Source organism: Acomys minous (assembly GCF_964271855.1).
Source record: "Acomys minous genome assembly, chromosome: 17".
In the NCBI taxonomy this organism is placed as follows: Eukaryota; Metazoa; Chordata; class Mammalia; order Rodentia; family Muridae; genus Acomys; species Acomys minous.
The window spans coordinates 32,592,599-32,618,919 of NC_140500.1; the positions used below are offsets into that span (position 1 = coordinate 32,592,599).

General features: G+C 39.6%; 1 protein-coding gene across 4 annotated transcripts in view; it reads left to right on the forward strand.

The window, feature by feature from the left end:
- Positions 1–26,321, forward strand: part of RAD18 (RAD18 E3 ubiquitin protein ligase) — a 91,057-nt gene that overhangs the window by 30,250 nt on the left and 34,486 nt on the right. For all 4 annotated transcript variants that reach the window (XM_084765999.1, XM_084766001.1, XM_084765998.1 and 1 more), the window contains exons 9-11: positions 2,907–2,967; positions 19,455–19,589; positions 25,217–25,376. In XM_084765999.1, the coding sequence (XP_084622125.1) occupies positions 2,907–2,967; positions 19,455–19,589; positions 25,217–25,376 (356 nt within the window). The remainder of the gene's footprint in view (positions 1–2,906; positions 2,968–19,454; positions 19,590–25,216; positions 25,377–26,321) is intronic.

A 26,321-nucleotide genomic window follows, 5' to 3' on the forward strand; every position in this document is an offset into this window, starting at 1 on the left:
ATTTTTGTCTTGTTTAAGCTTGTATAGGTCTTGTACATGCTAACCCAGTCTCTGAATTCATATTTGTATCAGTCCTATTGTTGTCTAGAAGACACTGTTTCCTTAGAATTATCTTAAAATCTTTCCACCTCTTCTTTATAAATCCCTAAACTTTGAGGGGAGAGATTTGATAAAGATGTCCTGCGTAGGGATGAGTGCTGCCTAGTCTCTCTCTGAACATTGCCCAGTTGTGAATCTCTTTGTTCTTATCTACTATAAAGAAGCATTTCTGATAAAAGTTGGATAATGCTCTTATATGTGGGTGTAGCAGTGTGTTATTGCTATGTTCCATTAAGAGAATAATAGTTTTTACCCTAGTTGGGCACCAGCTTAATTTGTTTGTTTGAATGCAGAATTAAGTTGTATCTTCAGTAACAGAGTCAGTAATATGTCTTTTCAAAAGACCTTTAGTGTTTGGTTTCTCTCTGTATTCCCTCCTTTATTCTGCCCTTCTAGTCTCCTTCCCATTTAATCCTCCTAATTTCCCCTTTATCTCTTTAGAATACTGTATTCTACTTCTTCCTTGGAAGATTATCTCCCTACCTGTTGTCTAACTATCTTCAACCTCTGTGGTTATTTGGATTGAAATACATGTATCTAAAACTTAAGACTGACATCCACATGTAAGAGAGAATATGCAATATTGGGTCTAGGATTCCTCACTCATGGTGATTGTTTCTAGTTTCATCTATTTACGTGAAAATTTCATTATTTCATATATCACTTAACAGCTGGATAATCCGTTTATCAGTTGATGGACGTCTAGGCTATCTGCAGCTTATGGCTACTATGACTAGAGCAGCAATAAACATGGGTGAGCCAGTATCTCTGTTGTAGGATGTTGAGTCTTTTGGATATATACCCAAGACCGATGTAGCTGGATCTTGTGGTAAATTGATTTTCAGCTTTTTGATGACCCTTCACACTGATATCCATAGTGACTGTATCAGTTTTTACTCCCACTAGCAATGAATAAGTGTTCCCCTTTCCCTGCATCCTCACCAGCATGTGATGTCATTTGTTTTACTGATTTTGGTCATTCTTACTGGGGTGAGATGAAATGTCAAAGTAGTTTTAATTTCCTTGATGGCTCAGGATGTTGAGCATTTAAAAGTGTTTCTCAGGCATTTGTGTTTCATCTTTGGAAAATTGTTTGATTCTGTACTCCATTTTTAAATGCAGATTTTTTTTTGTTCTTTATATATTCTAGATACTGATACTCTATCACATTTCCTATTCTGTAGGCTGTCACTTTCTTTGAATGATGGTGTATTTTGCTGTACAGAAGCTTTTAGCTTCATAATAAATGAGGTCTTAGTTGTTAATTGTTGGTCTTAGTGCCTGTATTATAGATGTCCTGTTCAGAAATTCTTTTCCTGTGCGCTGAATTCAAGCCTGTGCCCTACTTTCTCTTTTGTAAGATTCAGTATCTAGTCTTATGTCAAGATTCTTGATCCATTTGGAGTTGAGTTTTGTGCAGGGTGATGGATATAGATGTATTTTTATTCTTCTATATGTAGCTATCGAGTTTGACAAAACTGAACACAAATCTGTGATACAAAAATACTCTTTAATTGACACGATGGACTTCAAGAATTAGAAGAGAGATTCTTGTGAATTTCAAAGCAAAAAGAGGAAATAACATGTTCAACTGAAAAATGAGACTGCCTAAGGAATTTTTCTTTGTTTTCTTAATAGATTTTATTTTTTGGTTGTTTTTAGTTATCACATAAACAATGTGTTTTCATACATTCATATCATCGTATTTTGCTCATGTTTCCCTCATCACCCCCTCCCTTGTACTGGCAGCCTTCCTCTACCAAATACTTCCCATTAGTAGTTTACCTGGAAAACCTTAGATATGCAGGAAAGGTGGAAGAAATGGTACTGCCTGTTACTGTCAAAGATTTATTACCTGAAATACTTTTCCTTCCCTTTTTGTCTTATAGATACAGGTTTATATGTGTTTTGATTTTTGGTATTTTCATTTTTACTTTTTTTCAACTACTTGGAATTGGGTACAGATACTTTATGTATGTTATTGGGATGTTTCTATTTATGTAAAAAACTAAAACTTTAAATCTCTCCACAAATGAATCTCACCGTAGCCTAAAATCTATAACTATTGCCAAGCTACTTATTATAACATGAACATTTGTCAAATTATGTAAACAACTTGGACTGTAGATGGTGCACAGGTAAGTTCGCTTGCTGTATAAGTGTGAGAACTTGAATTCAGATTTCTAGCACTCATGGAAAAAGACAGGCATGGCTGTGTGTGCCTGTAACCCCAGTGCTGTGGGCAGCAGGGCAGGAGGACTGCTGGGGCTTGCTGCTCACCATCCAGCTCCAGGTTCAGTGAGCGATCCTGTCTCAAGAGAACAGGCAGAGTGGAGAGCAGAGCTCAGTGTTCTCTGCTCTTTGTATGTGCACACGCATGCACATCCATACGTACTTGACATGTGCCACATAGACACTCAGGCACATAACTAACTTATGTAAACAACCTCTCAGAGTTCACTGTAAAATTGTTAAACCATGGTGGGATTTCCTTCTTGGGTGCTACTAGGCTTGAGGGAAGAATTGTTTTTCCTATTTTTTTCTTAATAAAAATAAAAATCTGCTGATGAGAAAGAGGTGATGAGGAAGACTGAATACTGTTTATGAAAGTCAGAGTCAGGAAACATACAGGTTTCTCAGAAAGCAGATTGTCTTCCTCTGTTTTAAGAAGCCACATTTGAGATTCTGAAACTTGTGCATTGATTTCCATTTTCACTTTGGATGGAATTCTAAATATTCTTTCTTTTCTTTCCCTTCCTTCCTTCCTCCCTTTTCTTCCTTTCTTTTCTTCTTCTTCTTTTTTTAAGGTCATGGTTTTTACAAAGGACCAAACAGAAAAGGAAATAGAGGAAATTCGCCGTAAATACTGTAAGTTGTGAAACAAGTTCTTATTGTTAAGAACTTAAGTTGCTGTTTTACATCTTAAGTAATTAAAAAATGTTTGCTGTTAATGTTCAAAATAATCTTGTTAATGTTGCTTCAGAGACTGGGTTTTAGTGGAGTGTTTGCTCAGATACAGCCTTTTGTATGTGGTGCCTACCTTTTAAGATCTGTGACTAACATTCTCCATTGAGCTCATCATCACCAAGCACTTGGCAAATAGGAGTTCTCAGAAAGCTTTATATGAGAAGATGGCACTGCATCATGTCCCAGGCCTGCTTCTTTGTACGGAGGTACAGCACTTCTGTGCCTTGGAGATTTGTGTCAAAAATTCATTTTCTTTTCCTGAAGTGGTCTGTCTGTGTGTATCTTATCCAGGTAACATTTTACTGTTTTTGTTAAATGGGTAGTTGTAATTTCTTTCCTTAGTTGATTGGGCTTTATTTTGTTTTATTTTGAGACAGAGTCTCTCTGTGTATCACTGGCTGTTCTAGAGCTTGCCATGTAGACCTGGCTGGACACACAGAGATCTGCCTGCCTCGATTTTTAAATTTTAATTTAATCTTTGCAGTGCTGAGGGTTGAATTTAAAGCTAGCATTCCTGGGCTAGCCTCAAATTTAATGAACACTGAAATTCCTTATTCCTTTTGGTATTGACTGATTCTTGTTCTCCCTACCCTTCTCTCTCTTCTTCTTACTCTCCCTCCCATTCTTCCTCTCTCTTTCTCTGTCTCTTTGTTTCTTGAGACTGGGTCTTACACAATTGCCCAGACTGTCCTCAAACTATCCCTGATTCAGTCTTTCAAGTACGGTGTATGTAAGTCTGCTTCACCACACTAGTTAAGGGCCAGCAAGCAGCATGTAATGTATGTTGGTTCAGTGAGTATTCCAGTTATGGTATAGATGTCCCTTTTACAGCTGCTTAGTGGACAGTCACTCTCAATGCTTTCTCCAGTAACTGCCACCCACTTCATAAAGTAGCTTCTCTCACTTAATTGGCAGCAAGCATGGACATAATATTTAGAAAGCATTTTAATGGTCATATCATGTTCATTTATCAAAATGCCTGTAAGAGCTTCCTTACCAGGTTATAGTAATGGGCGTGGGTCAATAATGTAGGGAAAAAAACAAAAACAACACAAAACTTTCTCCTTCTCCAAAATGTAAAAATAAGTGTATATGCCTACTCTTAGACAGATGGAATAGCAGACTTGACTTACTTTCCCCCATTAAAAAAAAAAAAATCTGGTGAAATATATGTCAATGTTTGTCTTAGATGTTAGCCCAGGACTATGTGAGAGGAAAAAAAAAAAAAAAGAAAATGGAAAGCACCATAATGTGCTAGCAGTTTTCAGGTAATATGATGAGGAACCTGTTCATGCCACTGAGTTGAGACAGAAATTATAGTTCTTAGAAGCCATGGTAGCCAGAATTTGTGGAATAGCACTAGTGACAAGGGAACTGTGGAGTGAAGACAGCTCCAAAGATCCATGAAAGAAGTCATTACTCCTGGCTGTCTGAAAGGACAAGGCTGCTTTTTAAAAAGACCCAGGCCCACCAGCCCAAGAGTGGTACTACCCTCAGTGAGCTGGACCTCCCACATTAGTCATCAATCAAGAAAGTTTCCCACACTTGCCCACAGGCCAATCTGGTGGGACTATTTTCCCCATTGAAATTCTCTTCCCAAATGACTCTAGATTGTGTTAAATTCACATAAAACTAGCTAACACATCACTTTAGAGCCAAGGAATGTGCAGTTTAGGCTCTTCAAGCTGCATATGCTCTGCCATATTTTGCTTACTTTTTTGTATTATTTTAATTGTGATATTTTATATGCTTTGCTATTTTGCCTGTATGTATTTGTGTGTATCGTGTGTAGCCCTGGTCCTGCAGAGGCCAGAAGAGGGTGTCTAATCCCCTAGAACTGGAGTTGCAGACAGTTATGAGCCATTAGGAGTGCTGAGAGTCAAACCATGTCCTCTAAAAGGGTAGTCAGTACTCTTAATTGCTGAACCATCTCTTTACCACTTACTTATTTTTTAAAAGTTTATTTTTGTTTTGTTTTGTTTTTTAATCAAGGCAGGGTTTCTCTATGTAGTCCTAGCTGTCCGGGAACTCACTCCATAGACCAGGCAGGCCTTGAACTCACAGAGATCCATAGAGTGCTAGGATTAAGGTGTGAGCCACCACTGCTCAGCCAACAATTCTTTCAAAATGTACCATACAAATAGGTCTTCAGTTGGCTTTGGCCCAGGGTCTTTTATTTGTTCATCCCTAATGTAGACTCAAAGACTACTTTAATGTTCTTTAGCATCTTTAGAGGAAACTTCTACCTTTGAAAGCTGTTATAGATTCACAGCAAAATGAATTGAAAGTACAGTGTGCTCCCACAGTCTCGTTCCTCTTGCACACATAGAACTTCTTCACTGTTAGCACCTTGCTCCTGAGTGATGCCATTAGTGAGCCCACATGACACAGTATTAGCTCGAGGTCAGTGCTTCACTTTAGGGTTTACTATTGGTGTTTATAGTCTGGATTTTCATGTGTTCACCATTACAGTATCATGCACTGCATTTCCCAGTCCTAGAAATCCTCTGCACTCTGCCTGCACCCTTCCATTCTTTAACCTCTGGCAACTACTGATACTTTTAGTCTTGACAGTTCTGCTTTTCCATAGTGCCAACTGGTTGGAATCATACCGTGTAAAGCTTTCTTATTAGTTCCTTATTTCAGAGTATATATTCAAGATTCCTATTTTTTTCTTCTCATTGCCTCTTGTGGGTTTTTTGGTTTTGTATTGTTTTTTGTTTTGTTTTGTTTGTTTTTCTCTCTCTATGTGGTCTGGCACATATTGTATCCTTAACACTAAAATTTCTGATTCTCCTACCTCAGCTTTCTGAATGCTGGATGACAAGCATGTCTTAATAAGTCCATCTAGATTTTTACTTTTTAATTTTGTCATTTCTTGATGCTATATGATGAGATCTCTTAATATACTTATCTGTTGGCTCTGTTTCTTAATAATTAGACTTTATTATACAACCCAACTATCCTATACAGGAGGGAAAAAAGGTTAAAGGGAAACAAGAATAAACCTTCCGAGTATTAGCTCCACAGAACGGATCTCTTGGTGTCTCCAGACCTGCCTGCTGATCCTCTCCCCTATCTGATTCGTACCTTCATGGTCTGAACCTGCAGCCTTCTCTCCTCTCCTCTCCTCTCCTCTCCTCTCCTCTTCTCTCCTCTCCTCTCCTTTCCGTGTGTGTGTGTGTGTGTGTGTGTGTGTGTGTGTGTGTGTGTGTGTGTGTGTCTGTGTCTCTCTCTGTCTCTCTCTGTCTCTGTCTCTCTCTGTCTCTCTGTCTCTGTCTCTCTCTCTCTCTCTCTCTGTCTCTCTCTCTCTCTCTCTCTCTGCAAAGGCCTATATCCCTCTGGCTCCCTCCTCCCATCGATGTTCAATTAGAAACACAATAGCCTGGCTGGAGTCCCCCTTCTTTTTCATGAATTCTGGACCCAGGATGGCTCCACTCAGTCTATCACAATGTCAATCTCAGTGGAGTATCTGGTGTTTCTTAGGGGCAAAGCCTGCCAAGACTGCTTTTACCTGGGGCAAAGCCTGTAGTTCTTCCACACTTATCTATATCTATATCTATATCTATATATATGTTTTTTAAATAAGTTAGCTAATCTTTTGCTCTTTAAACAAATGGTGTGTTTGCCTAGTGGTAGTGCATACTTTTTAATCTCAGCACTTGGGAGGCAGAGGAAGGTGGATCTCTGAGTTTGAGGCCAGTCTGTTCTACAGAGTGAGTTCCATCTAGGACAGCCAGGGCTACACAGGGAAACCTGTCTTGAAGAGCGAGGGTAGGAAGATTTGGTGTGTTCATTTTTTTATCATTGAAGTTTTCAGAATTTTTATATACTTTTTATTGCAACTGTTTTTTAAATCAATACACGTTTTGTAAATATTTTCTTTAATAAAGGATATGTATGAAGAACAACTGACAATGTTTAATGGTGAATTATGACACCCTTTACTCTATTTTGAACAGAATATAAATGCTGATCTTCAACATTTTCGCTTAGCAGTGTAGTTTATGTACTAGATAGAGCAGGAAAGCAAAAGAGAAATAATATATAGATTTGAAAGAGAAACAATGAAACTTGTACATCAAAGATGACAGATTTCCTTCATAGTGCTGTGAGCCATAAAAGAGAATGTGTAACCTCAGATTACAAGAGATTAAGACATTTACTCTAAAAAGAACTCAATAAAATAAAATTAAACAACCATTGATTGAGTCAAAGTATCTGTAAATCTTAGGTCTGACAGAGCACCAATGCGTTATATATAGAACTCTTTAAACTCAATAATGAGGTAAGTGCCACATTAATAAAATGGATAAAAATGTGAATAGACTCTAAAGAAGATATTCAAATGATAGAACCACATGAAAAGATAATTTCATTAATCTGAAAAGATGTAGTTTTATTAATCACTAATCTGTTGTGAAATATAAAATAAAGTAACAATGAAATTGTGCATTCAGTGAAGGGGTGCTAGCCAGGATGAGCAAGCTTCAAGAAACAGCATGTGTGTGTCTATGTGTAATAGAATGGACTGGTCAGTAAAGTAAAGGGACTGTCTGGCCGATGAAGCATTATAGGTAAATCTCAGGAGCATTGTGGCTTGAGAAAAGCCAAGCTAAGTAGACAGATGAGTATTGTTCCATTCATATAAAATTTTAGGAAGAAAAATGTAGTGACAGCAGGCTGGCGCTACCAGGGACTGGAAGTTGGGTAACAGAACTAACTTTGGAGGGTCAAAAAGGCCTCTTTTTGTTTGTTTCTTTTTTTCTTCATTTTTTTATTTTATTAATTTATTCATATTACATCTCAATTGTTATTCCTATCCCTTGTATCCTCCCATTCCTCCCTCCTTCCCATTTTCCCCTTACTCCCCTCCTCTAAGAATGTGACTGAGGGGGATCTCCTCCCCCTGTATATGCTCATAGGGTATCAAGTCTCTTCTTGGTAGCCTGCTGTCCTTCCTCTGAGTGCCACCCGGCCTCCTTATCCAGGGACATGGTCAAATATGGGGCACCAAAGTCAGACCCCACTCTACACTCAACTGTGAAGAACACCCTATCCATTGGCTAGATCTGAGTAGGGGTTTGAAGTTTACTGCACATATTGTCCTTGGTTGGTGCCATAGTTTGTGCCGGACACCTGGGCCCAGATCTGCCCATCATAATGTTCTTCTTATAGGTTTCTAGGACCCCCTGGATCCTTCTATTTCCCCATTCTCCCATGCTTCTCTCATCTAGAGACCCAATCGGATGTCCTCACCTCTGACCCATTTTCCTGGTAAGTGAAGACTTTCCTGGGACATGCCCCTTAGGCTAGTATGCAGATATAAGTGAGTATATACCACTTGAGTCTTTCTGCTTCTGGTTAACTCACTCATTATATTCATTTCTAGTTCAATCCATTTGTCCACAAATTTTGGGAATTCCTTGTTTTTTAATAGCTGAGTAGTATTCCATAGTGTAAATGTACCACAGTTTCTTTATCCATTCTTCTACTGAGGGACATTTAGGCTGTTTCCAGGTTCTGGCTGTTATGGATAAGGCTGCTATGAACATGGTTGAGCAAATGTTTTTGCTGTATGCTGGCACATCTTCTGGGTATATTCCAAGGCAAAAAGGCCTCTTATGGGGTTTAAATCTTCCAGGTCAAGATCATGTACATAGCTATGAAATTTTATGTGTAATACAAGAGAAGTCTGGTGGTTGTTTTTGTTTTTGTTTTTTAATTTTTTTTAATTAATGAGAAGGATGTTCTAGTTTTTGCAAATGACTTAACAACTTTTTAGTGTATATTTTCTGAGTGTGTATACATGGGTGTGACCATATGCCACAAAATGCACATGGAGGTAAGAGTAGGAGTCCATTCTGTCCACCATGTGAGTCCAGGGATTGAACTCAGGCTGTCAGGCTTGTTGGCAGATGTCTACCTGCTGAACCATCTCTCCTGTAAACATCTTTAATGTCAAGCTGATTTTCACATTGGAAAGGGAAGATGCCTGGCTTCACAAGAAAGATAACTGGGGAAATGAGATGTTTTATAAATCTTTTTATTGGAGAGTTGAGACCATTGATGTTGAGAGATACTAATGACATGTAACTGTTAAGTCCATTAATTTTTGGTGTTGGTTACAATAGAGAGTTTGTGTGATTGTCTTTTTGTGATAGTTATCTATTTCCTGTGTAGTTTTGATTGTGTCTTGTCCCTTTGGGGTGGAGTTTTCCTTCTAGTAACTTCTGTAAAGCTGGATTTGTGGAAAGGAACTGTTTGAATTTGTTTTTGTCATGGAATATTTTGTTTTCTCTGTCAATGGTTATTGGTAGTTTTGCTGGGTATAGTAGTCTGGCCTGGCATCTGTGGTGTCTTAGGGTTTGCCGGACCTCTGTCCTGTTCTGGCTTTTATGGTCTCTGCTAAGAAGTTGGGTGTAATTCTGATAGGTTTGCCATTGTATGTTAGATGGCCTTTTTCTTTTGCTGCTTTTAATATTTTTTCTTTGTTCTGTGTATTTTGTGTTTTTATTATGTGGAGGGAAGATTTTCTTTTCTGGTCTATTCTATTTGGCGTTCTGTAGGCCTCTTGTATGTTTATATGCATCTCCTTCTTTAAATTGGGGAAGTTTTCTTCTATGATATTGTTGAGGATATTTTCTGGGTCTTGGAGTCGGGTGTCTTCTCTTTCCTCGATGCCTATTATTCTCAGGTTTCGTCTTTTCATGGTGACCTTGATTTCTTGGATATTTTGTGTCAGGAATTGTTCTGATTTAGCGTTTTCTTTGATGGTTGCTTCGAGTTCTACGATTGTATCTTCCTAGTTCTGAGATTCGTTTCTCCATTTCTTGGATTCTGTTAGATAAGCTCACTTCTATGTTTCGTACTTTCTTCTCTAAGATCTCTCATTCCCGTTTTTCTTCTATCTGTGCTTTTATCACTGTTTTCCATTTTCATCTTCAGATCTTGAACTGTTTTATTGACTTCTTCATCTGGTTGTTAATATTTTCCTGAATTTTGTCCAGTGCCTCTCTATAGGCCTCTTTTATGTCTTCCACCTGTTTGGCTGCATCTTCTTGCATTTGATTACAGATTTTATTCGTTTCCTCCATTATCATCTTCATTACTAAGAATTTAATGTCATTTTCTTGTATTTCGATTGTGTTTGAGTTCTCAGGGTTGCTTTTTTGGGGATAGTTGGGATCTGGTGATGTTGAGTTGTTTTTTGTTTGTTTGTTTGCATTTTTTACGCTGTCCTTTAGTCATCTTGCTATCTGTGATGTTGAGTGGTAGCTTCTGGTGTCCTTCACTGGCCGTTGAGAGTGGATAGTTGGTGAGTGATTATACGTCGTGTGCTGTTGCCTATGGGGATCAGGGAGTTCTTCCCTGGAACTGACAGGTGATCTGGTTTCTGTTCCAGGAGACTTGTTCTACACCTTAAGCTCCTGACTGGGTCAGCAGAGGTAGTCTTCTGCCTGATTCCGTTCACACTACTGAGGGGATTCAGACCAGCTGTGTTGGGGGCTGCTGTTTAATTTTCTGTCCTGACCCCTGGTGCAGTCCAGCCTCTCCCAACATGTAGGAGAACCCGTCTGGCCTTGAGGAGTGGCCAGGCCAGGTTTTAACTGCCCAATCGTCCAGGTTTGGATCGTTGTGGCTCACAATCAGGTTCCTGCCAGGACCAGTCTGTATAGCGGACCATTTCTAGGTTGTGCACTTGTGGCCGCAATTCAGACCCCCTTCCACACCCCTCAGGGCAGTCCAGCTTCTCCCACGAGCATGGGAGTCCCTGCTGGGCCGTGGGAACTGTGGCTTTATCTGCCCAATTGCCCAGGGCCAGACTGCTGTGGCCCACAGTCAGGTTTCTGCCTGGACTAGTTTAGATAGCGGACCAGTCTAGATGGCGCACCTTTGGTGGTTGAATCTCACTGAGTTGTGGCCACAAATTCAGACCCCTCAGGGCAGTCCAGCTTCTCCTATGAGCCTGGGAGTCCCTGCCGGGCCGTGGAGACTGTCCTGGCCGGGTTCTATCAGCCCAATTTTGCAGGCTTGGTCTGCTGAGGCTGGCTACCTGGCTCCAGCTGGACCCACCTAGACTGCGCCTGTGTAGGCACTGGTTCCCTCCTTCGACTGGCAGGCCCCTATCCTCCCTCTTCGGTTCCCCTTGGCCAGTGGGCCCACAGATCCGTTAGGGAGGGAGACAGAGAGTGCAGGGGAGGCAAGCACGCTTGGCGCGGGGTGGGTGGGGTGGGCCTCAAGACCAATCCACCAGCTTCCCGGGAATTTCCCCTGGCCAGGAGCTCTGGTGTTTCACTGCACAGAGTGCAGACACATATACCGAGTTCCTTACAGCTGCAGTTCCTAGTTCACAGGTGGATTCTGCGGTCTAGAGTATGGGGACCAGGTTCCGGTCCTCTGTGGGCTGTTGGATGCCGCTAGGAGGCCCGATCCGTCAGTGGTCTACACTGTGCGGACCCCACTCTCCTAGTATTGTTCAGTTCTTCCAGACAACGGACCAATCACCTCTGCCATTCCCAGCTGCTTGCGTAGGCAGCCACCACCTGCGGCTGTTGTGGTGGTCTGCTCTCTAAGGTGTCCATGATTTCCCCGTGTCCAGGGGTGAGCAGGTTTTCTGTAGTTTATTTTTGTCGAAGTTCTCCTGCTCTATTGGGGCGGGAAGCTTGGTGTTCCTGGTTATGAAATCAGCCCAACTTCCTGACTTGATTACTTCGGCTTCTAAACAAGGCCCACACCGCTTGCTGCCATCTTGGAATATGTTTAATAAATCTTCAGGAAAGGATAGCTATTATGCTAAAACACAATAAATGTTATTTCAGAAAAGTTAAGCAAAATTTAAAATCATATTGATGAAATTATTTTTCAGCACCATACTTCATTAAATTTCACTGGCCTTCCCTCTTTCAGCATAGCCTTTTTATATGTATGTACTTACAAACATCATTTGTTAGTTGTTTGGTAAATATTGCCTCATTAAGTTCTAAATATTTGCAAATTGCCTTCTTTAGTATCACCACCAGTTTCATTAGAAGAGGTAGGCATTAGGAAACTTTAATGCTCAGAGTGTCACATCTAGACTTTACTAAGAAATCTTAACTTTCTCTGACAGGAAATATTGTCATTCATTTTCCTTGACAGTCCTGTCCTGTCATTCACTTCTGAGAATATGTGTACCAGATATCCAAGTCTGATGGCTGTGTTTTGTTGTGCTTTCACTGAAAAATGATATCCTAAGCCAGAAATGGTAGCAATCAGTAAGCTGAGGCAGGGGATTGTATGCTTGAGGGTAGCCTGATCTGTATTCCAGAACCTGATTCTAAAAGAAAAAAAGGACCTGTGCTGGCTAGTTCTATGTCAGCTTGATACAAGCTAAAGTCATCTTAGGGATGGGAACCTCATTGAGAGAGTGCCTTTATAAGATCAGGCTATAGGCAAGCCTGTAGGGCATTTTCTTAATGAGTGAATGATGTAGGCAAGCCCCGCCCATAGTGGGTAATGCCATCCTCTGGCTGGCCTAGCAAGCCATGAGGAGCAAGTCACTAAGCAGCACCCTTTCATGGCCTCTGTATCAGCTCTTGTCTCTAGGTTCCTGCCCTGCATGAGTTCCTGTTCTGACTTCCTTCAGGGATGATGAATGATGGGGAAGTGTAAGCCTTTCCTCCCCAAGTTGCTTTGGCCATGATGTTTCATCATACGGTAGTTCTAACAAAGACAGTACCCTGTTAAATAAATGCCTGACTTAGCTCACAGAGTCTCATAGTGCTTTGGTGTGCCTCAGCACTGCTTTACTTGAACTTCTTACCACAGAAGATTTTAAAAAGGCATGTCATTTACTCAAGAGCCAATATCTAATAAATTATTACTTTTTTTTACTGTTCCATTGAAGAGATGTATGTAGGTCTGTCACATATCTATTTATATATAGAGAGAGTTGCTGGGGATCACACATACTACGCATGTACCCTGCCACTTAGCTACCTTACAGCACACACCATCAAGATAGTAAAACTGACTTTTTGTCTTTTTGGTTTTTTTCCTAAATAGTAGTATGTGCATGCTGGGAAAAATATAGCATCATTTCCTTGATGCATGCTAGAGCACTAGGAATTTTCTCCACTGCTGCTGCTGTTGCACCATTAATTTATTATGTCATAATAATAATAATAATAATAATAATAATAATAATAATAATAATAAATAAAATAATGATAATATAGACAGATAGAGGCTAAAGCAATGGGCATTTGGGTAAGAGTATTTGTTCTTGCAGAAAAGCCAGATTTGATCCCCAGCACTCACATGGAGACTAACACAGTCTGCAACTCCAGTTTCAGAGCATCTTCTGGCCTCCACAGGAAGTGTACAGACATAAATGGAAGCAAAGCACCTATACATGTAAAATAAATATTTTTTTAAGGGACAGATAACCTCTTAGTATGGTTATGACAATATAAGTGTTACCTCATAGTTGTTGAAGGAAAAAGTTCAGGGATCCTTAGCTCAATTGTCCTCTGAAATTCCCTGTTTTAGAATGTAGATGATAGAAAGGGAAGAAGAGCCCACAAAGTCATAATATAGACTTAATGTGGAAGGAACACTTGGAAGTGTGGTGTTGGAAAATGTAGGCAGATGGAATCATGAATTGTGTCCCACAGTTCATGTGCTCCTGTTGTTAGAAAGCTATGTAAGAGGCAATAATGAAGGGCCAGTAGATTTTTCTGGCTTGGCACCGGCAAACTTTGACAGTGTACTTTCCTTTAGGATGGTTTCATGGGAGGAGGCATCAGAGGCTCTCAGTTGAGAACAAATGGAAAGAAGTGAGACCATTAATAAAGTAGATAGCTCTTTAAGAAGGTACTACTGCGTCTGGGGGAGTGGAAATGAAGGAGCTGCGGGTCAGGGTGGGGTCAGGGCAGTTGGCTTTTTGTTTTTGTTTTTAAGTTTGTTGTTTCAGTTGAGAGGCACTTATCTCAGGCTTTTGGAATGCAACCCATCCATAGCCAGAAGAGTTTCTTTTTTTGTTGTTGTTTTTGTTTTTTGAGACAAGGTTTTTCTGTGTTAGCCTTGGCTGTCCTGGACTCGCGTTGTAGACCAAGCTGGCCTCGAACTCACAGCGATCTGCCTGCCTCTGCCTCCCAAGTGCTAGGATTAAAGGCGTGCGCCACCACGCCCGGCTCAGAAGAGTTTCTTATAGCACCAGTAACTAAATACACACATTATGGACACAAGTTTCAAAAAACTGTATTGCCCTTTACCAATTTTGGTGCATGTTGGTATACTCCGTTCTGCCCTCTGTTTCATTAAGAAATGAAAAGCCAGTTCATGAACTACTAGGTTCCCCCAACCCCTAGCTATGATGTTGGTTTTAAAAAGATTGTGTATGTGGTCTTAGGGATGGAGGTGAGAGCATAAGCTAGGGCTTGGCCTTTAACTCTAACACAGCTACAGTTGTTTCATGATAATGCTAGAAAGATAGAACACGCATACACATGCAAGGAGTGCAAGTGCTTGGAAGAAAATAGTTTCTCTTAAAATAAGTCCATTGGTTTTTTTTGGTCCCGTGAGGTCAACAAAGAGGGTCCCTAAAGAGTCTGTGCTAGGGTTTGAGTGAAGAGCAGAAAATGAGCCACCATCATTTTGAGTTCGTGGACATGGACTTGTTTATTAGCGCCTACAACTAGTCAAATGACTTAATATTTTAAAGGGTTATTTATTTTATGTGTATGAGTGTTTTGCCTGCATGTATGTCTGTGTTCCACATGTGTGCCTGGTACCCACATAAGTCAGGAGAAGGGGTTGGATACCCTAGAATTGGAATTATGGGTGGTGGTGGGCCCCAGGTAGGTCAGTAACTAAATCTGATTCTTCTGGAAGAGCAGCCAGCTTTGTTAACTGCTAAGCCATTTCTGCAGCCCTCAGAACCACTTAAAGTTTTTAAGATGAAAATTCAAGACATATAATTCAAACTCTTATTTTAGATTCTAGAGTGTTCCAAATAGCAGATCCCCTAAGATAAGTGAAATGATGAGTGGGAATAATTGTATTAGTCATAATATGTCAGCATCATTTATTTTCTCTGCAGCAATCTTGGGCTTCTTGAACCAGAGCCAGAGTGGTGGCTGTTGTTTTTGTTTCCAGCCTAGCTGTGGTGTACTAGATTCAAGTGAGAAAAAGACACTATAAATTTGAGCGTTTAGTACTTTTAGGAGTATAAGTCACTATGCCCTTACAAGTTTTCAGGGGATTTTGAACAAACAAGGCACATTTTATTTTTCCTGGTCGCTTGGAAAGAGAGAGAGAGAGAGAGAGAGAGAGAGAGAGAGAGAGAGAGAAGAAAAATGGCTGTGGTTTCTGTTGTCAGTTTGATAAAATCTAAGCTCATCTGGGAGATGGGCCTCTGGCAATGCTCATGGCATATTGTGATTGTGTTGAGATGAGGAGACCTGCCCATGGTGAGTGGCATCTGGCTGGAATACTAGATATAAATTTTAAAGAAAGATGTATTTATTTTCATGTGTGTGAGTGTTTTTCCTGCATCTATGTCTGTGTACCATGTGTGTGTGCAGTACCTTCAGAGACCAGAAGTGGGAATCCCTGGAACTGGAGTTACAGACAGTTATTAGACACCATGTCGGTAGTGGGAATTGAACCCAGGTCCTCTAGAAGAACAGCCAGTTCTCCTAACTCTGAGCCCCATGGATCCTAGGTTTTATAAGTGGTTCAAAGAGAGCTGAGCAGCAGCACTGTATTGTTCATTTGCTTCCCAGTTGTGAATGAAATATGATCAGCTGCTCCAACTCCTGCCACCTGAACTGCCCGGGGTAAACCCTTCTCCCTACGTTGTTTTTGTCAGTACTTTATCACACCAACAGGAAAAGAAACCAAGATAATAAGCCTATACTTGGCTTAACTAAACTCCAAAGGCCTACTAGCAGCTCCCGAGTGATGATGGTGCTATTGTGCCCGTGCATTCTGGGAGCTGAGGAAGTAGATGGGGTAATCCTCTTTAAATGCACGGAGTTAAATAGGGTATGAAGGAAATGATTGTGTCCTATGTAGACTCTTACCTGCTTCCAAAGAGATGGCTTTCTTTTGTAATTTTTTGTTTTACTTCTTTATTGGTAGCCCTGGCTGGCCTAGTACTATGAAGACCAGTACTATGTAGACCAGAGATCTGCCTGTCTCTGTCTCCAGTGCTGTCTTTAAAGGCATGCTTTACTATTCCAGGCATCTAGCAATCTTGAGTTTATAATTTTATTTTTGCTTTTGTTTTAATCCTTTCATTTGAAAAATCACTTTTCATAGAATTTCACCCATATCTAAAGAACTGAATTTTCTCAAGTTATCCTTATGCTTAGCTTATAATTCTTTTACTGAAAGTTCAGTCTTTTATTTTACAATTTACCAGATATTTTATGATTTCACTGGAGTCTGTATGCAAACAAATACACTGGAATTAGAAACAATCTCCTAGATGCCTTACTATCCTCACCAGTGTTCAAATGCAGGAATCCAGCTTCCTTTTCACTTGATGCTTCATAACAGTGCTGTGAACTGCACTGAAGGAAAGGTTTTCAGAAGCAGGTGGAGTTACTCATCTCATTAGATTTATTACAGATTTAAAACCAGTTATTGCCAGTCTGGTCTACAAAATGAGTCCAGGGCAGCCAAGGCTACACAGAGAAACCCTGTCTAGAAAAGCCAAGCGACGACAACAAAACCCCACAAAAACAAAACAAACAAAAACGAGTTAACAGGGGCTAACAAAATGGCTCAGCAGTTAAGAGCAATTGATATTTTGGAAGAGGACCCAGGTTGGCTCTCCAGTACCCACATGGCAGTTTAGACCATTTGTAACTCCAGTTCCAGGAGATCTGACACCCTCTTCTGACTTCCTTGGGTATACTCACGGTGAATATAAATACAAACACTCAAATACACTTAGAATAAGTATAAATACATATTTTAAAAATTAAATTAGAAATAGAATTTTAAAAGCTGATTAGAGATGGGGAAGATGGTTTTGAGGTATACCAAAGAGAATCAGTGTAGCAGTCAGATTTGTGGATATGAGGATTGTGAGGATGAATGTGCACATGGAGGCAAAACTGGCTTCTCCCACAGTAGGGTAGGGAATGTCAGTTCAGCAGTGTTGGCCTGAGGGAATTGTACACACCTTCAGTAAATTGTTTCCATGACTGTCGGTTACCTGTCATCTGCTGAGTGTGACTGCAGCTCAGGGAACTGAATGGCTAGCACCCCAGAAGGATAGCTCTGGGTCCGCCTGTGTAGAACCTTACTCCACTGCACGTCCTGTTCCTTTGTATTGTGCTAAATGAAGAAACCAAGGGTTAAAAGTATGTTACTGATTATGTGTGGAGATTTTTAAAATTTTCTTTCCACTAGTATAGTGTAGTATAGCATAGCATAACATAGCACAGCACAGCACAGCATAGCACAGCATAGTATAGCTTAGCATAGCATAGTTTAGCTTAGCATAGCATAGTTTAGCATAGCATAGCTTAGCATAGCATAGCATAGTTTAGCACAGCATAGCATAGTTTAGCACAGCATAGCATAGCATAGCATAGCATAGCATAGCATAGCATAGCATAGCTTAGCACAGCATAGCATAGCTTAGCATAGCATAGCATAGTTTAGCACAGCACAGCATAGCATAGCTTAGCATAGCATAGCATAGTTTAGCACAGCACAGCATAGCATAGCTTAGCACAGCATAGCATAGCTTAGCATAGCATAGCATAGTTTAGCACAGCATAGCATAGCTTAGCATAGCATAGCATAGTTTAGCACAGCACAGCATAGCTTAGCATAGCATAGCATAGTTTAGCACAGCACAGCATAGCATAGCTTAGCACAGCATAGCATAGCTTAGCATAGCATAGCATAGTTTAGCACAGCATAGCATAGCTTAGCATAGCATAGCATAGTTTAGCACAGCATAGCATAGCTTAGCATAGCATAGCATAGCATAGTTTAGCACAGCACAGCATAGCTTAGCATAGCATAGCATAGCATAGTTTAGCACAGCACAGCATAGCATAGCTTAGCACAGCATAGCATAGCATAGTTTAGCACAGCACAGCATAGCATAGCTTAGCACAGCATAGCATAGCTTAGCATAGCATAGCATAGCTTAGCACAGCATAGCATAGCTTAGCATAGCATAGCATAGCTTAGCACAGCATAGCATAGCTTAGCATAGCATAGCATAGCTTAGCATAACATAGCATAGCTTAGCACAGCATAGCATAGCTTAGCACAGCATAGCATAGCTTAGCACAGCTTAGCATAGCATAGCATAGTTTAGCACAGCACAGCATAGCATAGCTTAGCACAGCACAGCACAGCACAGCATAGCATAGCATAGCATAGCTTAGCACAGCATAGCTTAGCACAGCATAGCATAGCTTAGCACAGCATAGCATAGCATAGCTTAGCATAGCTTAGCATAGCATAGCGTAGCATAGCATAGCATGGCATAGCTTAGCATAGCATGGCATAGCTTAGCACAGCATAGTTTAGCATAGCATAGCATTTTAGTTTTCTAAAGTTTGAGGGCATTTATAGACAGTAGTATTTTGAACCATGGTTACTGGTAAGTAAGGTACAATGACAGCTGTTGGAAACATGTTTCAGACTCACAAGTAAGTGTCCTAACCTTTGTGCTCTAGCACCGTGGGTTCTCTAGGAGTGTATTGTTAATCTAGGAAATGATGACCTTGAAGTCAGGGTTATCTTAAAAGGGGACATTGGTGATCTGAGAATGTAAAATGTTGAAAGAATTCTGCTGAGAAACAACAAAGTTAGGAAAACATTATTATACGCCTACTTTCCTTGAGCCTCTGCTTTTGTGTCAGTTACTGTAATCCACGTAGTCTTCGTAGACTTCTTCATTTTGAACATTAGAAAGTCATTTTTGGGTGTATTTTGGAAGCATCATTCACTGAGTGTGGTGGCACATGCTGAAACCCCAGCATTTGGGAAGCTGAGGCAGGAGAATTAAGAGTTTGAGGTCCCTCTTGGCTACAAAGTGAGTACCTGCCTCACTGAAGCAAAATGAAAAAGTAAGATGGGAGGGAGGGAGGAAATGGTTGTCAATCTGTATTTCATATTCTGTGGCAAGCCTCTCCATAATAAGGGTTTTGGGAGGGAAAAACCTAGAGTAGCAAATTATATCATTTATTCATGTTTGCTTTGGGGGAAGGGAAAGACACAGAGACTGTGCAGCTTCCTCTACATCCTTGTCGTCTTGAGCATTCAGTGCAGGTGATTCTGCCAGTGATGCTGCTGAGTAGCGTGTGCACCTGGTACTCAGTTTGTCATGTAGATGGTTCAACACTCACAGTTCTTTCAAATTTCAGGTAAAAAGCATCAGAATGAATTCCAGCTTCTGGTGGATCAGGCCAAAAAAGGATACAAGAAAACTGGCAGAATGTCAAAAGCTACAATAGTGAGAAAAAATGGACCTGCAGAGAAGCTGTCATCTAAATACACTGGTAAGACTTGCTAAAAGTCTATTGAATTTCTTTATTTCTTTTCTTTTCTTTTCTTTTTTCTTTTCTTTTTTTTTTTTTTAACATTTATTTACTTATTTTGTGCTTGCATGTACATACACCTGTGCACATGTGAGGATGTTACAGAACAACTTGTGGGAGTTGGTTCTGTCCTTCCACCCTGTGATCCAACCCAGGTTGTCAGGCTTATGTCGAATAATTTACTCACTGAGCCATCTTGTTGATCCTCATTTTTTTTTTAATTGTAAAAAGAATATAAGACTAATGGAATTTACTGAAGTTATTCAGTATTCGAAGTGGGGAAATATTTAGATGATTAATGTAGCAGTTGTTGACTATAAAGTAGCTTATTGCTTGTTTTGGAAACAAGGAAAGAATGTCCTGAAGAGACGTCTGCCTGCCTTGTATGTATGAAGCACCTCCGAGCTCTGTGACTGTCTGAGTGTAAGGATATTTGCTATCTGTAAGATTTATTGCTCAAGATCCTAAGACAACTTACCAAGAAAGAGAATCATTTTGTTGCAGAACTCAGATGTTTACTTTGTATGAAGTGTTGTGATGAAGAATCTAAAGCTAATGCACTTGGTTTGCCAACAGATTCAGTGCACTACTTAGTTTTGATCCAATTTTAAATTTGAGATTAAAGTATTTCTGTAGCTAAGGCTTTGGGCCATGAGAAAAACAGAATCTTAATGGAGAAGGTGCACAAAAATTCTTTACTACTTTTCTTAATTGTTACAAAATGCACATACTGTTTATTTTTACTAACTCTTAGGTGCACAGTTCATGGCTGTTCAATACTTTCATAGCACTGTTTAACCACCTGCCAGCACCCCAGACCCTTTCAGCATCCTAGTACAAACCTTGTACATGGTGCATCACATCACTCCCTGCCCTCCCACATATCCCTGATAATCTCTATTTTGTTTATTTATGGATTTGCTTGCTCTGGGTACCTAGTGCAAGTGAGATTATACAGTATTTGTCTTCCTATATTGGGTTATTTTTCTAAGCATAATGTTTTTATTGTCTGTCATTATTGTAGCAAATATTAAAATTTCTTTCCTTTTTAATGGCTTCAATAGTATTCCTTACTGTGTGTATGCAGCATTTCATCTGTTTAGTTATTTTGCCTTCATGACTATTGTGAACAATGTTTTTGTATACATTAGTTCTCAGATATCAGCCTGATTCAAGACCCTGCTTTCAGTTCTTTTTATTACATGTCTGTTCTGGTTTCATTTCTGTTGCTGTGATTAAAAAACTTTGACTCAATAAATTAATGAATAAATAAAACCAAACCAAAATAAAAACTCTGAGGAGGAAAGAGTTTATTTGGCTTACAATCCCAGGTCACAGTCTCTTATTGAGGGATGTCAGGGCCAGGAACTTGAAGGCAGGTCGGCTTGCTATTTTAATACAGCATGACTTCCAACTAAGAGATTTACTTCCTTCACAGTTAGGGAAGTACAGCAGGGACTGTGGAACGTGCTGCTTGCTACTGGCCTCTCAGGCTAATTTATACTCAGCCAGCTCTTTTACACAGTTCAGGCCTGCCTACCTAGGGATGTTACTACCCACACTGGCCAATCTAATCTAGGGAATTCCTCAATTGAGGCTTTCTTTCATATGGTTCTATTTCATTTCATATGTGTCAAGTTGATAGTTAAAGCTAATCTGACAGTGTCCTAAGTGGAATTTCTGTTTCAAGTGGTAGTTTCATGTTTAACCTTTTGAGGAATCAACAAATCATGGTACACAATGGTGCATCATTACACATTCTGACTGGCAGTGCGTGTCGCATTTCTTCACATATGTCCACACTTGATAGTTTTCTTTGTTGTTTGAGACCTTGTTTATTAGCCAGTTCTTTAGAGGAATAGGACTGACAGAACACACACCCACACACCTGTGTGCTGGGAGTTGGGGTGGGGGGGGATATTTATTAGAATGGCTTACAGGCTATGGTCTGGCTAGTCCAAAAATGACTGAAAGGACAAGAATTCAGTGGTTGTTCAGTCCAACTAGTCCAGCTTGTTTTCAGCCTACGTTGGAAGGCCAAAGAAGCAGTTCCTAATACCTGTTAAGGAATGCCTCAGCAGCAGGGTAGAGGAACTGGAACTGGACAGAGAGGGTGAGGGCAAGCAGGGAAAAGCAAAAACTTCCCTTTTTATGACAGAGAGGTGTGGCCTAGATTTAGGGTATGTCTTCTAAACTCAAATGATCTGGTCAAGAAAATCCCTCCTAGGAGTGCCCAGCTCCTAGGCTTTTAGTTGACTCCAAATGTGGTCAGGTTGACAATCATGGTAGCCATCGTGCCATCTTACTAGGCAGGAAGTGGTGTGTCTTCATGCTTTGACTTTGATTTTTCTAGGAAGGTCAGTGTATTTAAATGTGCTTACTGGCCATCGTTTTTCTGCTTTGGAGTATATTCAAGTCCTTTCCCTGCTTATTAATTAGGTGTTTGGGTTTTGCTTGAGTTTTCAGGGTTTCTTACAGTAGATATCAGTCCCTCATTGTGTGTGTGTGTATATATATATATATATATATATGATTTGCAAATATTTATAGACACTTTGTATTGTGTTATGCTTTCTTGATAGTGCCTTTCATGCACGAAACTGTTTAACTTTTTGTATGTCCAGTTTATTTTTTTCATTTATTGCTTGTACTTTTGGTAGTATATATATGAAGTCATTGCCAAATCCACTGCTATACAAACTACTCTATCCCTATGATTTCTTCCTAGTATTTTGTGCTTAAGCACTTAGTTTTAGGGCTTTGGCTAACTTGCTTTGCTTTTTAATCTAGGATATTAGATAGCGTCCACCTTGATTCTTTTGTATGTAGACGTCCAGCTCTCAATATTATGTTTTGAAGTCTTGTCCTTTGCCGTAAAATGCTGTCAGTAGTCTCTCAAAAGCCAGCTCATCTGCGGCGTGCATGACACATGTTCGTAGTTCCATCACTCCTCAGGAATTGGGGATGGGAGGGTTACAAGTTGAGGGCATCCTTACCTACAGAGCAAGAATCTGTTTCAAAAGCAGAAAGGATAAGCCAAAACAAGCAAAAATATTCAACTAACCATATAAAGGTTTATTTATTTTTTGTCCTTACTCAGTCTGTTCCAGTGATCTGAGTGTCTGTCTTATGCCTACACCATACTAGTTTTGTTTTGAAGTTAAGTGTGAAGCAGTTCGATTTTAATATTCTTTTTCAATATTATTTGGCTATTTAGGACTTTCTTGAGATTGCATGTGAATTTTAGGATGAATTATTCTTTTTGTTAAAAACCACTATTGATTTTTATATTGGATTGCATTGACTGTATAGGTAGCTTTGAGTAGTATTAGCATCTTAGCAATATTACATATTCCGATTCATGTACTTCTTTTAAAGCTATTTTGTTAGATTTTTCCTAAAGTTTTTGTACTTTTAGGTGTGTTGAACTCCTTATTGCTGTCCTCAGACCTCCTGAAGTGTCTTTCAGGTGTTGGATGCTGCCTTAGTTTATACCTCATGATCTTTGAACAATTGAATTTGTTCATGCAGTTGAAGAATGTTCTTAGAAACTAGTTTAATTCTTAAGAACCGGACTCAATATTTCCTACTATGAGAACATTTTCTGTTTCTTAGTCCAGTTTCTCATATAGAAGTGGTTGGTTGTGTTTAGAGATTACATCTGGGGCTTCAGAAGTAATGGATGTTGTGAAGTTACCGTGGGTGAGCAGAGATGCCTAACAGGCAGAGTGTGTGAATGGGGAAGAAAGATTGAAAAGATGGATTTAGTATAGTGTTAACATTGAGTGCAACTGATGTCCTTTAGAGTAATTATTGAACTGCCCTGTAAATGAACAAGAGGCATGCACTCTCAATGGAGACCTGACTTGCTTTTGTTGCTTGTCTTAGGGGAAGTCTGTTGTATGAACCTCACAGTTGGGCTGTTTGGACACCCTGTGTTTCAAAGTTTGTAAGGGCAGATAGGAAAGATAGCTGATTTTTAGTGCTCACAAATTGTTGGATGATGTTTATCTTTGCTGAGGTTTTATCCTCTTTATGCTAATTTAAGAGGGGAAAAAGAGAAGAATGTAGTCACTGCAAAAATAAAAGTTTAAGTTGAGTCCCTAATCCCTTATGGTTTTGTGGCTGGTTTTGTGTCAACTTGATACAAGCTAGAGTCATCAAAGAGGAAGGAGCCACAGTTGAAGACATGCCTCCATTAGATCCAGCTGTAAGGAATTTTCTCAATTAGTAATCACTGGGGAGGGCCCAGCCCATTATTGGTGGTGCATTTCCTGGGCTGGTGGTCCTGGGTTCTATAAGAAAGCAGGAAGCAAGCCAGCAGAAGCTAGCCAGTAAGCAGCACCCCTTCATGGCCTCTGCATCAGCTCTTGCCTCCAGGATCCTGACCTGTTTGAGTTTCTGTCCTGACTTCCTTCCGTGATGAATAGAGTTGTGGAAGAGTAAGCCAAATAAACCCTTTCCTCCTCAACTTGCCTTTTGGTCATGGTGTTTCATTACATCAATAGAAACCCTGACTAAAATACTTTACCTGCTAGCATTCTCGCCAACTACTGAGTGATTGAATTTCCTGGGTGATTGGAACCCCTCTTTATGGTGTGTTTATAAGAGGAAGTTCTGGACTTTCTGGAAAGTCACTGACTAATACCCTTCCTTTTCCTGATGAACAGCTGAGGGTTTGGCTCTGCCTTGGTTATGATGGTTTATTGGTGCTCAGGTAACATTAAGAGTTTGCCCTGAAGATAAATGCTGTCCTTGTATAACAAACACTGAGGGTCATTTCCGAAAATCTTGAATATATGAACTTTGGGAAGATAGTTTTGCTTTTGTTCTTAAATAATTTGTCTTATTTAATAATTTTTTTCTGCTAACAAAGCCATAATAGTTTCATTCATTCATTCATTCATTCATTCATTTTCTGAATTGTCAGGATAGCACAGGTAAAAATCCCCATAGTGTTGGCAGACACTATTGAAGGGGAGATATCTAGCCAGTAGACAATCAGGCACATCTGGCAATTTTTGTGCCTTTATTTTCAGATATTTGGGTATGCCTGTATGTCATATTCTTTCAAACCACTCTGAGATGTTAGTGGATCTTTATGTATAAAAAGAAACTTTGAAAAAAAATATGGCTTAGTATGTATAGGAATTTTTCAGTTCAAATGGAACGATTCCTGTGTCTGATTGGTTTTCCTTAGTGAATAGATTTTATTGAAAGCGTTCAAAAGTGTTGATAGATGTTTAGTATCATGTCATGTGACAAATAGAATAATTCTTTATTGAATCTGTTAATTTTATTTGCCAGTATTCTCTGATCTGTGAAATATGCAATTATTCCTTAGTAAGCTGCTAATAGACAAGGTATTCCCATCTCTGTTTTAAAGAAAACTTTAAGTATGTATATAAAATAATTAGTAGCATTTAAAATGTCACTTCCTACTTTATAGTTTTAGAACCAGTGTTTTTCACTTCTATTTTTGAAGTGGAAATAGCAATGTTAAGTGTTAAAGAAATATAAAGGCTTATATAGGGTATACATTTTAAGGTCCTCTTTAATTTTTAAAAAAATTTATTTTTCCTTGTTAGCACAAGAAGATAATGTGAGCCTCTCAGATACTGTCTCAGTAACAAACCACTTTCCTCAGTCAAAGCTGGACTCCCCAGGGCAGTCGGAACCCGAGAGACCAGATGATTCTTCCAGTTGTACTGATATTCTTCTCTCTTCAGAGTCAGATTCATGCAATAGGTAAGAAATGTGTAGAAATTGGTTCTTAACATTTTTGCTGCCTATGTTCATCGTTACCTTTCTTTTGTTGTGACAAAATACCTTGACAAAATCATCTTTAAGGAGAAAGGGTTTATTTCAGTTCACAGTTCTGGGGTTCAGGCCCTTATGGTGAGAAAATTATTATTATAATTTTAAATTTGATGCAGCTGGTCATATGACTGGTTAGGAGAAGTGCTGGTGCTCAGTTGACTTTCTTCTTTTCATGGAGTGCACTCCCCAGGTCCAGGGATTGTCCTGCCCAGTTCTGGGGTGGGTCTTCCCATCTCAGTTAACATAATCAAGATGAAGCCTCTTAGAAGTGCCTAGAAGCTTTTCTCCTAAGATATTTCCAGATTATGTCAACACTAACCATCTAGAGCAGTGGTTCTCAACCTTCCCAATACTGCTACCCTTTGATACAGTCCTCATGTCGTGGTGACCCCTAACCATAACATTGTTTCATAACTGTAATTTTGCTACTGTTATGAATAGTAATGTAAATATCTGATATGCAGGATCTTGTGACCCACAGGTTAAGAACCAGTGATCTGGAGGATAGAGTCGTGGTCCATGTCAGTTCTCTTTCATTTATTTATTTGCTGGGTGTCATCTTCATGTGATAACAAGCTGGGATGTGTGTGTGTACTGTAGTGATCATGAAATGACTTTATTTTCTTTTCCCCCCTAGAGTTGGTAGAGCAAGGTAGAGCAAACGTGATAGGCAGTAAGTTGGGTTTTTAAATTTTTATTTATTTTTGTTTTTGTCAAGAAAACACAAGGGGTTGATCCAAAAGATGGTGCACACAGAAATGAGAAATTTTTAACAATTACCTCAATTAATAGCATAGATTGGAGTCTTTTAAATTTTTTTTTTTTTTTTTTTTTTTTTTTTTTTTTTTTTTTTTTTTTTTTTTTTTGGTTTTT